At 46.5% G+C, this 15544-nt stretch overlaps 1 protein-coding gene across 6 annotated transcripts in view; it reads left to right on the forward strand.

Annotated features, from left to right (window-relative positions):
- The window catches only part of PAK5 (p21 (RAC1) activated kinase 5), a 116845-nt gene that overhangs the window by 92506 nt on the left and 8795 nt on the right, over positions 1 to 15544 (forward strand). For all 6 annotated transcript variants that reach the window (XM_032103695.1, XM_032103701.1, XM_032103699.1 and 3 more), the window contains 3 exons: positions 5339 to 6136; positions 11709 to 12200; positions 14631 to 14764. In XM_032103695.1, coding sequence (XP_031959586.1) covers positions 5339 to 6136; positions 11709 to 12200; positions 14631 to 14764 — 1424 coding nt within the window. The remainder of the gene's footprint in view (positions 1 to 5338; positions 6137 to 11708; positions 12201 to 14630; positions 14765 to 15544) is intronic.

Here is a 15544-nt window from a genome sequence, read left to right on the forward strand (position 1 = left end):
CTGAGCTCTCCGGGCACTGGGCCTTCAGCTGCCATCCTTTTTCCTCCCTGGCACCACTTTTACTTCTCCATGTACAATCAGCCATTGGAGATGTGGGCAGGTCTTTTTATCTCTCACCTCCCACCTTCCCCCCTGAGCCTGGTCCTGGTGTCCGCCCTCAGGATGGCACCTCAGGCTTAAACTCAGCCTCACACACAAGGGAAAGGATCCACCTCATGTTGGCCCTGGGCTGCTGGAAAAAGCAGGCATTTGCTGCATGCTTTTGTCTCTTTCCAGGAGTTTTAAAAGACTCCAGCTATTTTGGGGTCACAGAATCACAGAGTGGGTCTGTCTGGAAGGGACCACAGTGGGTCATCTGGTCCCACCTCCCTTCTCCAGCAGGGTTATCCCAGAGCACATGGCGCAGGATTTCAACCAGACACTTCCTGAGTATCTCCAGTGAGGGTGACTCCACAGCCTCTCCGGGCAGTGTACTCCATTGTGTGGGCACCTGCACAGCAAATTCTTCCTCCTCTAGGTACTTTTGCTTCTGGTAAGAGTAAAATGCAGACCCCTGACACCTTCGGCTGCAGCTGTAAAACTTTTACTTACAGGGAAGCCGGAGTTTCCTTCTGAAGTGATGACAAGGATCCCTTTTTCTCTCCAAGTGCCGTTCATATTTGTTTACACTGAGGAGTAAAATGTGGTGTCATGAACACAGCTTCAAATACTTTGAGTGTCTTGAAACACAAGAAAATAAATTACCAACACATCCATCACTTAGATTATTCTGACCATCTGTGCTTTATGCACCTTTTCTTAAGAAAAAAAATTGATTTTCAGCTGTGCATAGGCTGTGCTTTTAGTTCATGTATAATGCAAATGAGCGGAGAAGCTAGCTAGAGGCAAAATCAGAGTTTAGATTGGCTGTTTATAAGGGTGACCTTTCCCTAAAATTCCTTTTTTCTTTCACCCTGCACATCACAGAGATTTAAAATCCTCATTGACTCCTGAAAACACAGCTCCGGGAGGACAAAGGATGATATATTCTTAACGAGTGTGTAAAGTATAGTAGTTCTAAAGACAATAAATGCAAGGTCACATTAGGGCAAAACAGTTAATTACCCACTTCATTATTGTCAAGGTTAATACAGTATTTGAGCGCAGGAGCTGTTTTTCATCTCCTCCTGGAAACAAGGCGAGACAGCCTTTCTCACAGACAGATCCATTATAGCTTATCACCGCAGGACAGGCCGCTGCAGAAGCGCCATGAAGGATGGCTACTGTCAGCAGGCTCCAGAGCCGGCGCCCAGCCTGTCCAGAGAGCGGTGGCAGTGAAATGGGAGCTGCAGCTCCAGCCTTAATTCACGGAGACTGCGCCCCATTGATTTAATGTACAAGGGGAACGGTAGCGTAAAATTCACCGGCACTCCTTCATCTGCGGGCCCATTGATCCCTCCTCAATTGCCCAAGGCGCTGGAAAACGTCCTTTAATAAACATGGAGTATCGACCAGCACCGAGGCCAGCTTGCCCTGGGGAGCCCTGTGGGAGCTGCGCCCGCGGAAGGGCTCGGTCCCGGTTTTCCATGCGTGCCGAGGTGTTGTACGGCTTTCCATTACATGATCTCAACGGACAGAACAAAGGCCTCGGAAATCTTAGCCCATCAACCTTTGCAAAGAATACCTTGCTTTTATCTGCTTTGCGTGCAGCAGCTTTGAAAATTCCTTAAGTTTAAAAATATGGAGACCAGTCAGTGGTTAAAAAAAATTCAGAAAACAATCTCTGTAAATGTGTCTAGAGTACAGAGAGAGAGAGAATTCCCTCCTCCTCCTATGGAAGCACACTTTTTTCAGTTTGTAAAGCCTTTAAAATTAGACAAACTAGTCTAGTTCCTATGACACTAATGACCAGGATAACTGTGTTTATATCACTTTCCATGTAGCCTTTTTCTGTTACATTTTCTTTCAGGGTTTTTGTTTTGCTTTTTAAGTTAGAGCTCGAATTTCCCATCATTTGTGATTCCTCCCATTGTATTTCTGTCCCATGAAGTTTTCCCTCTGCTCACTGATACAGTGCCCAGTAACTGGAGTCCACAGTCCCAAACCAAGACCCCACATCGTAAGTCCAGCTTTTCCACTGAAGTCATTCCTTGGAATTGAATACCTGGGTACTCCCTGTGGGCCTGGCACTCACTCTCTGCAGGCTTTCAGGTTTGGGAATTTGGGCCATGGTTATGGCAGCTCCCAATCTCAGGCTTCTTTCTGCACATACTGTACTTCCCAGGAAAGCTGTGGGTGCTGGTGAGCCCCCAGCACACACTTTCTCTCTGGTAAATCACTTCAGGACAAGTTAACATGGTACATCATGTGTTTTATTCTTTATTTATAACATCTTGCTTGATTTTATTTTTTAATTTTGATGCTCTGCTCATCCTTACAGAGCAATTACTTCTATTACTTCTTCAGACCAATCCTTCTTTGGGATATTCATTTGTTCTTTCAGCCTGGTAAATGGTTCTGCCCACCAGGGAGTTACACAGTGTACTTCAGAATTGTGTATAAACATCTTAAGTTCTATCCAGATAGCAAAACACTTGACAATATGGAGTATTGCACAGGGTCTTGGTGGAACACTTCCCAAATTTTCTTCTCCAGGGACACTGCAGTTCTTTTGATAGGAATGGTGCTAGATGTTTCCTTGGAAAAGATCAAGCCTGGTGTAGGCTGTCTGATTTGGGCAGGGGGCATCTCACCAAATCTATGTCCTTCCATATAAGGGAAATGCAAAATTTTAAAACAAGCCAAAGCAAATAGAAATATTGTTGTTGTTATTAGCAATAAATAAGTGTCATAATTGCTAATAATTGTTATCACAAAGCACTGACTATTCAGTGGAAAATGTGCCTCTGGAATAGGTAAGTTTTATCCTCTCTTTGTGCTGGCCATTTTCATTTTCTCATGGAAAAGAATCTGAAGCCAGTAGGAATTGCAGCCATCACACTTGCAAGTCACTGTTTGCCAGTGATCATCCTTAAAATGCTGGGATAAAAGAAAAGGGGTTTGGTTCTTAATCCCCTTAACTTCATCAGTCAGGATGAGACAGCACTGAGGTCCCAGAGCTATCCAAGACAGCTTCATCAGGCTGGGGCTTTGGTGGCAAATGCTTTTTTTGAAAAATCAGAATTTCCTGTAAGATCATTTTACTATTAGTACTATTTTTACATCCTCATAATCAAAAAGGTTGCTCCCACGCATGCACCTATCTGCAGAAAATCCCTGAACTGCAGGGATTTGTCACCAATGAATTCCCTAACATATAAACACTCAGCTGCATTCTTCTAAATCTTCCTTCTGAAGGTGTCTGAAAATCCTGGTTCCAGACAGCATGTGCCGGGAGGAGCAGAGAGACAACTCCTCTTGCCTGTAACAGAAGAGGCCGCTCTGCTCCAGGGGCTCCCTGTGACTCTGAGGCCCTTCTGTGCAGACCCAGCGTGGCTGCTCCAGGAAACCCCTCCTTTGTGAAGGCCAGTCCCGTGGGGAGTGTTAAATTGGCGTTTTCCTCCTCGGCAGGCATTTGCACAGGGGAGCAGGGTGGCAGTTGGGTATTTCAATCCTGTTTTCAATTATAAGCATTTCATTGTCGAATGTTGCTGGTTTATTATGTGATAATTAAATGTGAATGATCGCACAGTCATCCTGCCAAAGAGGCTGTAGCAGAATGAAACCAATTCCTCTTATCCTGCTGAATGGCTTTGGAGGCGAAAGGAGTGATCTATTTGCTGTCCCTTATTTTTGCTGTCCTATTGTTTCAGTACCACTGGCTTCAAAATAGCAAACTAGGCAAGTAATTACGGACATAAATCAGAGCAGGGAGCAGCGCGAGGTCAGGACTGCTTTGCTTTTCACCTGCTTTTTCTCAGCTGCCTTTTGCTGGGAGACAGAGAGGCACATTCCTGTTAATTTTGTGATATTACTAGTGATTAAATGCTTTTTTTGACGAAGTTTGAACCCCTGAGTGCTTTCAAGCAGGGGTTGAGCAGCCTCACCATGCTTGGAACAATACGAGTACAGGGCCAGTGACCGGCCTGGATCTGATATGCCGTGGTTGGTGTTCAGTATTCCACATTCAGCATCTGATATGCTGGGGTTGGTGTGCAGTATTCCACATTCAGCATCTGACATGCCTGGTTGGTTCCCGATACACCACGGTCAGTGTGCAGCACAGGCTGCAGCCCACAGAGGGAAATCTCCTTGGGGTGACCACAGTTACTCCGTTGAGAAGCTCAGTGAGTTAAGTAAGATGCAGCCAGAGATATTTAGCCAAAGTAAATCAGCAAAGCAAATGTGGTTTCAGTAGAGCCTGGCTGATTTATGGCCCTGGCCACCGATCTGTACATCTCATTCTCGTCGGGTGTTTGTAAACGTGAAGTGGTGCTCAATGGCAGTCCCCAGGTGAAAAATGGATGCAGCCACGTGTTACAGCCTTCAGGTGGTACTGGCTAAAAAAATAAAATCTTTCTTGAAGATTTCTGCTCACCTCCCATCCTACCAGGAGCACCGGTATTTTGCACAGAAGGGGATAGGGATGGGCAGGGGGATCTTTGGAAGGCTTTGCAATCATGGGACACAAACAGGGCCAGCACTTGGCATCCCTGATGTGGGTGTCCCAGAGCCAGGGTTGTGACACTGTGGCTTGCTGGATGCTGTGTGTTGCAAGGAGATGGAGTTAAGTATTTTTCCCTCTTTCCTGAGTGTCTTTTATGCTAAGTTAACTAAGAGGCAATCCTCAGTGGGGATTCTGCTACCCAGGAACATACTGTTTTGTGGGGGGGGGGAAAAAAAAAAAAAAAAAAAAAAAAAAGAAAATTCAGTGCCTACTTAACTGTGCACTTAACTTTTCATTCCAGCAGTTTGTTAAAATAACACATGGAAGTCACCACTGAATGATTCTCCTTTAGCTTATCCATGCCCTGTAAATCAGATTCAGCCCACCAGTTTGGCTTGATGTAGACAACTGAATAACAACAAATAAAAAATAAGTAGTGGGTTTAAATGTCTCTGTTGTTGGCTGCTGAACACCCACCTCTGAAACTGGGCTTTTTGAGAGTGTCTTGGGGTTGCCTGTCAAATCCCAGCTTGCGATCTACACTGAATTTAAATGTTTCTTCATTTCTTCATGTCCTACTGTAAGTATTTATTGAGATTTTTTTTTTAGCAATGAGATACATGACTGAAGAACATAACACATTGCTACTGGTATTTCTGGCTGAATCACAGACTTTTTTCCTTTCTGGTGGTTTTTTTTGTGAAATACTAAACAAAAATCAGTATTTAATCAAAGCAATGTTTTTATTCCCAGACTATTGTTCGAGGAAACAAGCCTCGAAAGGATACTTCAATCAACGGCCTGCTGGAGGAGTTTGACAATATCTCAGTGACACGATCCAATTCCTTGCGGAAGGAAAGTCCTCCCACCCACCACCAAGGAAATGCCAACCATGTGCCAAGGCACCAGGAGGAAAATGGCTACATCACGTTTTCCCAGTACTCCAGCGAGTCAGACACTACCACAGACTATGTCGTGGAGAAATATCGGGACAAGACTCTGTATGGGGAAGAGTTGGACAGGTACTACAAGGGGAGCTACGCTGCCAAGCAGAACGGGCACATGATGAAGGTGACGTCCCGGGACATCTATTACTCAGAAGTGACACCCCTGCAGTCAGACCTCTCCAGGTTCCTCCCGGATTACCATGCACACCTGGAGGCCAAGCCCAAACCGCTGGAATATGGCGGCCTAAAGCTGGAGTATCAGCGGATCCCCAGCGGATCCTCCCTGGACTACAGGGATTCCTTCCCTTACGCCCCGTCGCGAGCGTCAGTGCAGAGCGAGTGCCCCAAGGAGAGGCTGGAGTACGGTGACAGTGACTGGGGGCACAGCCTGGGCAAGGATGACTATGATAAGAGGCCTAAGTCATCCTATGTGGACCCTGCGAGCCCTCAGCCAGCCATGAGGCAGAGGTCCAGGTCAGGCTCCGGCCTGCAGGAGCCGGCCATGCCCTACGGAGCAAGCGCCTTCAAAGCACACCAGCAAGGACATTCCTACAGCTCCTACACCTACCCCCGCCTGTCCGAAACTGCAGCAGGCATTCCCAAGGTAACCTGACCTGCCTGGGGACAGTGCTGCCAGGGCAGGGATCAGCCTCTCCAGAAGGGGAGTGCGAAAAGTAAAAACTAAGGGCAAGGAGCCATGCTTGGGCACACGATGCCAAACATGGCTGGTCACATCCCCAAGAGTTGTGTGGCTGCTCCTTGGCAGGTGTGGAAACCCACCTGCTCTACTTGGGTGTATGAAAATGGATGTCAGGGACCAGGGGGGTTTAAGTTACTAAAAGGCAGGTTTGGAGATGCCCATCTTCTGGGGATTTTATTTGAAATTCCCAACAAGCCCAAGTTCTTTGGCAGTTATTTGTATCCTCGGGGGTTGCTGTATGCCTGAGAAGATCTCAGCAGGAGGTGAGACGCTGGTCTGGTTTGTATATCAGATACTTCTGTGTTCAAATTGTTGTGCAAGGCTGAAACCTCTGTGCTTCAGTGTTTATATTGTATTTATGCCATTTTTATAGTACAAGGTTTATTAACTCTTCACTGCGAAGGAGAGTAGGGGCTTTACCCCTTTCTGCTTTGTTTTTAAGCATTGAAATTAAATCAAAGTAGCTGATCTCACCCAAGGCATTTTAGATGTAGTTTAAAAAAAGGGTTGATGTGCTAGAAAGCTTTTTAGCCATGTTATCTAAAGGCAGCTCCTCTACACAAATCTGTCCCTGCTCTGCCACATGAGGTACATTACCTACACAAGCTTTCCTGCCCTGCCTGCAACAGTTTGCTGAACTCGTTCAGTTCAGTTCAGAGTGCTTTTCTCACACCTCTAGTCACATAACCATGATGACCTGCTTAAGCATCTAATATTCTGCAAGAGATGCTTTTTCAGTGTAGCTTGCACTGAACATCACTGAGTTCCCCTAGCAACGAGCAGCGGGATGATCATTTTTCCAAGGCTGGGGTTGATGTGACGTTCCACGTGCTGAGGTAGGTTCCTATCAGTGGTGAGATCCGTTCTGCTCTCTGATGATACCTGAACATACATTTGCTTGCTGGCCATGTGCTCTGAGAACGTGGTTGTGTCCTGCTGCAGTCCCAGGTCTCTGCAGATCCCTGATACCCCGGTGTTGGAGGTTTGTGTGTGTCGTGCTTCCTTAGGTTTTGGCTGCTTTGCCATTACCATGGTGCAGTGACCCTTGGGGAAGGATGAGCGATGCATTTTTCATCCCTCTGCATTAAAGCACAGAGCTGGGCTTTGGAGCTTGAGGAGAAATCTTGGGGGGAGTGGAAAAGTTACAGGTCTCTGTAGGTGCCTTTCCAAAGCTCCGGGTGTGGTGGGAGGAGTGTGTGTGGTAGTTACCTGAGTGCTGGTGTGGCATTTGGTGTGGATTCTGGAAGTTGTGAGGAAAATCTGGGATGGGGTAGCTGCCCTTTCCTTTACTGAAAGCAGTCATTTTGTCAGCGTTTAGAAAGGAGAAGGACAAATGCAGTAATTCAGAGGCCTGGTAGCACCTGCTTCTGCCAGTTTCACACCTTTCAGTAGGGCAGAAGAAGACAGAGGTGTTTTTTACAGGATTCCAGCAGTTTGAAAAATATCCATTAAAAGGCAGTAACAACTTTTATTAAAAAAAAAAAAAAATTATGCTTCCATGCAAGATTCATTGTGAGCTGTTCCTCTCCTCAGAGCATCAAAACCACTCCTACAACCTTGGTGTACTGAAACTTGATGATTCACTGTTAAATGCAGCAGTTCAATTCCCAAACCCGTCCACAGTTCCTGGAAGTGAATAGGAGTTTCTTGTCTTGGATGATTACTGAAGAATCTTCTTTTCAAGGAGGCATTAGTAAGATAATGGTTCATCAAATGGGCTTACTAAATGAGAATCAGATCTCAAGTCAGATATTTTACAAATGAGATTGGGTTTAAAGTATAATTAAAAGGGGTGAAAAAGTAAGCGAAAAATCTGCAGGCAAAATGCGTGGCATCGAAGTTCGTTTAACAAGGATGTTCATTTTGGCTTGTAAACATGACTTACTTCAGTGTTTTTTGCAGGTAAGAGGTGTCAGATAAATCAAATGTCTGCCCTGTTTCATCATCAGTGACATCAGAGTTATTACATCAGATGACTTGCCCTGCCCTGGGCTTGGCCACTGCTGTGCAGTGGGACCGTGGAGGTGAAGGAAGCCAGAGGCTCAGATTTGGTACCCTCTGACCCACCCCTGTGTTACCTACCTGCCCTCCTGTCCTGCACACTAACTCTAGGGCATGGAGTTGCAGAGTCTGCTCTGTTACCCTCACCACACAGAGTTGATGTCCCACCTCAGTATTGTCGCACAATACCGAATTTGTCATGCCAGGTTGGCTTATTTTTGGCCACTCTGTACTGCATGGGATTTTTTTTGCCTCCTCTTCATCTCAGGCAGCCCTCTTAACTTCTGGCACCAAGCTCTATTGTTTCAAAACTCTTTTCCCTGTTGTTTTCCAGTAGGAGCTCTCCGTGACCCCCTCCTGTTCCTCCTCCAAGGGCCCATGATGTCTGCTCTCCCCTTTGCTACCTCGTACTGCTGTAACATAGAAGTGTCTCTCACCATCGTCCTCTGTGTCCCTGTGCACCACGAGGACATTTCCAGCCTGGCAAAGGCAGGGCCAAGCCTTTGCTGTCAGGAACTCTCTCTTTTTTTCCCTGTCTTCCCATTCACATGCCAGCAGCTGTACATGAGTGCTGCCTGCCACCTCTGTGTGTGGGAGTCTTGGGGGTTTCCACCAGCAAAGCACCGGACAGTAACCTTTGCCTTTGCCATATCCCTGGGATTTACAGACCATCCATTCCATACCTTTGACTTGGGCAAACTGAAACCTGATCAAATGGAAATCCACTGTATGTCACGGAGGGGCGAGTCCATCCCACCGGGACTCGAGGATGTGGGCTCTGGCCGCAGGGCTGCGGCTGTGGCTCTGCCGCAGTCCCACTGCAGAGCGTGCGGGGACACCCACTCGGCTGAAAGGCTGCCCAGGCAGCCTCCTCGCAGGGGAGGGACCCCTCAGGAGCAAGCAGGTGTTCCCTCTGCTTGCAGTACATAACAGGCATCGCTGTCACCAGAGCGAGAGCTGAAATGAGTTTAGACACGGCGTTACGTCCATGCTTTAATGGTGAAAAGACCCGAGTGCCAATGTGGCCGTGTGCGGATGCGGGAGATGCCGCTGTGCCATGATGGATGTTGTGTCAGAGCTTCGGCTGCTGCTCTGACCTGATCTTGAATGAGCGCAGGACTGTTTTCTTCTTCCCTTTGTAGTATTTAAAAGCTTTCCTTTCAGTAGGTGACTGCATTCAGTAGCAGAAATAGAATTATTAGTGGAATAAAGTATGTTTGATTTTGCTGTGATGTGGAGCACTGCGTCAGGACACAGCCTCGGAGGAGAGCTTCAGCTGATTTACTTATTATAGCTCCTGACTTTTTGTAACATTTCCTGGGATTCAGGAAGTGGGTTTACATTGTACAGCAATGCTAACCTCAGAAAGCTTCCAAAAATTCTTAGCAAGCACACTGAACCCCTGAATTTTCATTCTAAAATTTCACTGCAGAATATTCTTTTGCCAGTGTGTTAAGCTTAGGGCATACTGAGACATGGATGAAGCCTCAAATAATTCATTGGCGTGGATTTATCCATTTTGAATTTCTAGACCAGGTTTTCCCCATCTCAGTGGTTATAAAGAAAATGGTGCATTTTCAGCCAAAGCAATAATTTATTTGCCTCTACATACACGGATATATAGGACAGGGTTAGATTGAGTTTCCCTCCCTCCACCAAACCATCTGAGCACTTTTCCGCATTAATTAGTTTGGCAGATGTAATGTCCTTCATGAAATTCATGATGTCTCTGACTCCCTTCTATTTTATGGCTGCCCCTGCCTGATGGAGGAAGGGAAGGATGGCTATAATCATGTGGATTTTTGCCTAAGCAATCCTGGCATCCTGGGAGGCAGCTGTACAGCCCTGTTCGTGCTCGCCGGATGCTCCCGATGGCGGGTGGCTGGCAGCGTGCAAGCCTCGCATGGAAGCAGACTCCAGCTTTTCCGAGGGAAGCCTCTGAGCAGCCCCTCTGGAGAGGCATTCCCTCTTCCCCGCTAAAGCTCTTGTGGAATGAAAGGCCAGGCACGCTGGCTCACGCGGGAGGTGGGAAAGCGCCAACATAAAATTGCACTGGAGGCTTTTCTGCCCACACCGAGGCGACTCCAGCTCCAAACTCCTCCTCGCTGTGCAGAGCCCATGGTGATAAATCGATGCTGCGGCAGACTTTTTTTTCTTTTTTTTTTTGCAGTCTTAGCATAAAATGGTCAAATGATGTTCCACCGCAGAATTCAATTTCACAGTTCAGTTGGGTCCTTGATTACACTGCCAAATTCAGATTAATGTGCATTTAACTAACATGGATCAGGGACTCCTGGCCGGCAGCCAGCAGTAATAGTAGCAACCGTGGGCTGTGTAGAGTTTGCTGCTCTGTCCATCCCTGTGCACTGCCACTGAAATTGATTGATTAAATGAACTCATTGCCATAATTATTTGTAATTGTGCTACATGATGAGCCTGTGTCAAACCACCCCCTGCTCCGAGATGCTCCACACATCGTCAGGAGCAACATACTGTAAATGTGAAGATGTTCTTTTCCAGAGGAAATAAATATAATTTTGGGGTGGGTTTTTTTGTTCTGCATCTTTTGGGGGGTTTTAGTGTGGATAGAAGCAAACTATTATGTTTGTAAATGTGAAGTATTCGTTAGTCTTCAATGTAAGAAGCTTAGAGAAGCTTGGAAAATAAAAAAATAGAAAGGAACCTACAAATGAACAGGGCTTCCCACTGGGATAATTTCCTTTGTGATTTTCTCTGATTTCAGATGAAAATTAGCAGTTTTGTGACACTGCAGTTAAGTAGTGTGTCGCTGTGGAAAATGATTTAAGAAATGTTGAATTGAATTAGGCTCCTCATCAAATTCACGTAAGCAGTCACTCAAACAACAGCTGGTAGCACGGCAAGACAGGAGATGACAGGGATTTTAGGGTACCACCACCTCCACAAGAAGAGGTTGGGTTATCCCTAAGTTGCTGGAGAAAAACATAAGAAAAGGCTGAAAGTTGAGAATAAAAATCCAGGTACTGGTAAGACACAAATTGGAATTTGCCAAAGGGCAAATTTTTATCACATCCTTGGATGTGACAGGGATAGATTCTTGGAGGAAATGGCCCAGAGAGCCTGCAGGGCACTGCAGATGCAGAGCAAATACATTTCCTGAAGCATAGGTCCCTCCCAACCAGGGCCATTCTACGTTTCAGCAAAGACTGTTGTATGTACAAACAGGTACCTGGACAGAAAAATGCACCTGAGATTTACGAAAGATCTGGACTTCCCCGGCCTCATGTCAGTGGTGCTGAGGGCACGGGAGCCCAGTGGTCGGAAAATCCCTGCCCAGACAGGGGCAGCAGTGCCACGTTGAGCAGAACGGGGACAATGTGGGAGCACGTTGTGCCAGCTCTGCTGGGTCCTCTGGCGGTGCTGGAAACGAACGGAGTGGAGGGGCAGGGACAAAGGTGCTGCTCACTCAGCCTCACCCTCTGTGTTTGTGTTGCAGATGGATTATGACCGAGCACAGCTGGTTGTCAGCCCACCGCTCTCGGGGTCAGACACCTATCCCCGGGGCCCAGTCAAGCTACCTCAGAGTCAGAGCAAAGTCAGCTACTCCAGCAGCAGCTACCAGTACCCCCTGGTCTACCACAAAGGCCCCCACTATCACCAGCCGCCTCTCCAGCCCGGCTCTCCCTATATTTCCACCGCCTCCTACCCCAGCTCCCCGAGTATCACGTCAAGTGCTTATCCTCCCCCCAGCTGGGGCTCCTCCTCAGACCAGCAGCCCTCCAGGGTGTCCCACGAACAGTTCCGAGCTGCCCTGCAGCTCGTGGTCAGCCCCGGAGACCCCCGGGAGTACCTGGACAGCTTCATCAAGATCGGGGAGGGCTCCACAGGGATCGTGTGCATCGCCACCGAGAAGCACACGGGGAAGCAGGTCGCCGTGAAGAAGATGGACCTCAGGAAACAGCAGAGAAGGGAGCTGCTCTTCAATGAGGTACGTGGGTTGGGTGGTGCAACAGGTTTTTTAGGCAGCAGGTTTGACAGGAGACATGGGCCAAATGCCACCATCAAGAGCCAAATTAATCTTTCTAAAAGAGGTGGTGAGTCCCACACACATCTATGCTGTATAAATAGTGTATAGCCAGACCAGTTTCAAGTGAGGTACAGCTCCTCCTGGCTTTAAACTATTATGTTGTCCCAGGAAACAGCTAAGAAATGTGTGAGCTGGTCCGTGCAGTGTATCAGGTGCTCAGACATAGCCCAGCTGCTTTTTTCTGACTGTCCTGACACAGTTTATTCTTCCAAGAGGGAGGATCCAAACTAACGAGACTATTCAAGAAGCATGTGCACTATATTCTGGCATATACGTGCTTTTTGTTTCCTCCCTTCTTCCTCTCCTAACCACCAGCACTCCCTTTGCTTTCTTGATGGTTACCAAGCTAAGAGCTGGCAGTCCCTTTTTTATGGAACCGTCTGTGTTAATTCCCACATCTCCTTTCCTGAATGATTGCAGCCAGTTCAAAGCCCACAGCTGTTTATGGGAGAGTGTTTTCCCCATGTACGTTATTTTAAATTTCAGAACACTCATTTTCATTTGCCATTTTTTCACTCAGTTGTTTGGGGATGAGAGTACCTCCTGCACCTTGAAGAGCTAGTCCTTATTTAATTTCTATCTCTCTTAAAGAAGCTGATGGGGTGTGTTCAGTGCTCCCTTTTTGAGATCACTTGTAAATATCCTGATCAATACCAAGACCGTTGCAGGATCCCAGGAAAACCTGTGAAAATGAACCTTTTAATTCTACCTTTTGTTTCCTGTGTTTTAACTATAAGTTGGTCTTCCCTCAGCACATGACAGACTGATTTCTTTAAAACCTTTAAAAACTTAACACTTTTAAATTAAAATATTCGTTTTTAACAAACTTCATGCAGTTCTTCTTTACCCAGTGCATGACTGTCCTGGTTATTTGGGCTTGGCGTTGCCTCTGCTGGAGGCTGTGCTGGCTCTAACCGAGCGTCTCTTGAACAGGAACATCTTGAAGCAGGTCCTACGTGCTGTGCAGGACCAAGCTGCTTCCCTGACACGCTCCAGTCACTCGTGTCATCTGAAAATCCCTTGTCAGCAGTGATGAAATCCCTCTGTCTGTAATGAGGCATTCCCTGGCTGTTGTTCTCTCTCCTGGTTGCCGTTCTGACACCCCTCAGTACCCTGTGGTCATGGACACTGTCTTGGCTGGGCTGCCCTCACTGTGGTGCCAGTTCTGTGCAGTCCCTTTTAGGTGCGGGGTTTGAGTCATCCCCTGTATCACCAGCAGTGAGAGACTGGAGAGATTGATGTCTCCAGACATTTTGGGGTGCATTTGTGTGCACGCAGGGGCACGTTGGGCCTTGCCCTGACAAGGGGCAGTGCCCTGCTCCATACCCCCCTAGAGCCAGGCATGGTGCCAGTTCCTGGCACACTGGGAGCAGTGCTCCACACCTGCCCCTGGAGCCCTAATCCAGCCCCAGAGTAGCCACATGACTGTAAATCCCACTCAGGGGAGGGGCCTAGGAAGGCCAGGGGGTATTCAGGCCAAACACGAGGCAAGCACTTGTCTTGACCCTACTGTCTCTTGGACTTTCTGTGAGCTGTGCTGGAACCCAGGGGTTGGTGGCTGCATGTGTCCTTCTCTATATATTTTCTATCTTTCTCTCTTTCTCCTTCTTCTAATTCCCTCTTCTCAGAATTTTTGAGTAACTTAAAATTGAACTTAAAATCAAATTAAAAGCTTAGATTTTGCCAAGTTGAATGGGCCAAGTTAATGGGCTTTGAGAAGTGTTTTACATGGATTCAATGTTGCACAAAGCCTTTTGCCGAAGTTCTCTGATTGCCAGTTGCCAGTAAAGCTTTTTGTTGTTTGACCTCTTGAGAATAACTTGTCGGTATTTCTCCAGTGTGTCTAACTCAGAGTACACAACAAACAGTAAGCCTTTTACAAGTGTCTTTGAGTGAGTTTTCTGGGGCCTTCCTCCAGCATTCTGACGGAATTCTGTGCAAAGCACCATTTGGTACGTGATAAAAATGACTTTGATGCGTTGAGCAATTAATCAGGTTAAAAAAAAATCTGTTGTACTGAAAGCAACTGGCAATAAAAAAAACCAATTAAATAAATAGTTCTGTTCCTGCAGGCTGAAATAAAGCAATTATCTACTGTTTATACTCTATCAACTAGAGATTCTTTCTTCCTCCTGATGCATTTATGATGACTGATATTTTTATGTAAATATATTGATTTTGTTTATGCGCTGGCATAAGGATTAGGGAGGATGTGATTCATCGCAGAACCTTTCCTAAACACCAGGAGAAGAGTACAGTGAAAAAGAAGGTCAAAACAAGTGTCAGATAAGGCTTGTAGCATTCCCAGCTCGTCCCTTTGTGCCTCTGCAGGTTGTGATCATGAGAGATTACCACCACGAGAACGTGGTCGACATGTACAACAGTTACCTGGTCGGGGACGAGCTCTGGGTCGTGATGGAGTTCCTGGAGGGCGGCGCTCTCACAGACATCGTGACTCACACCAGGTGGGCTGGGGGCTGGGGGGGGTGTACAAAATACAGAGAGAAAACCACAAAACTGCAGAAAAGATACGTGCATGGAGAATAGATACCCACGTATTTTAGGCGTACACACAGTTAAACCCACAGGTATCATGCTGGCTTTGCCATCAGCGATAAGCAAGAATTGCAGATGAACTCCTGTTGATACCAGCATTCGCTAAACCAAAGGGAAAGCAATACCTGAGAGGGCCTGCTGGTAGATGGGGATTTGCTAACACTTTAGGAGGCACTTCAGCAGCAACACAAGTCCTAAAATGGCAAAAAAAAAAAAAGTTCTTTTCCCTGTTTGGTGATCTGTATTGTTGGGCTTGCTGTCATAACCACGTCTGTTGTAAGGCTAATTTCTCCTCACAAAGGTTATCTGCAAACCAACCCTAAAACATACGGGGAGAAGTATTTTTATATCAGAATATTTGTGCTTATGGTGGAGCACATTCCCATACTTCAGTTAATATCACACCTACACACAGTAGGAAATTAGGCAGCACAAAAGCTGCAGTGTATGGAACTGTTCTACCTCTTCTGAGGGGAGACATTATATTTTACAGCCCTCTTTACATCTGTTCTTTGCTCATCTGCTTCTGATAAGCTGGATAAAATGGGATTCTTTATTTAATTTCTTCCTGTTGAATGAAAGAAAATTAAAATTTCCACACCAAACCAGTGGGAGAGTATTTAAGGGGAACAAGAACAAAAGCAAGGAATTATAAATTAGAAAATTTGTCTTCTCTCCTAGTTTAATGA

Source organism: Corvus moneduloides, chromosome 3 (genome assembly GCF_009650955.1).
Source record: "Corvus moneduloides isolate bCorMon1 chromosome 3, bCorMon1.pri, whole genome shotgun sequence".
Taxonomy (NCBI): domain Eukaryota; kingdom Metazoa; phylum Chordata; class Aves; order Passeriformes; family Corvidae; genus Corvus; species Corvus moneduloides.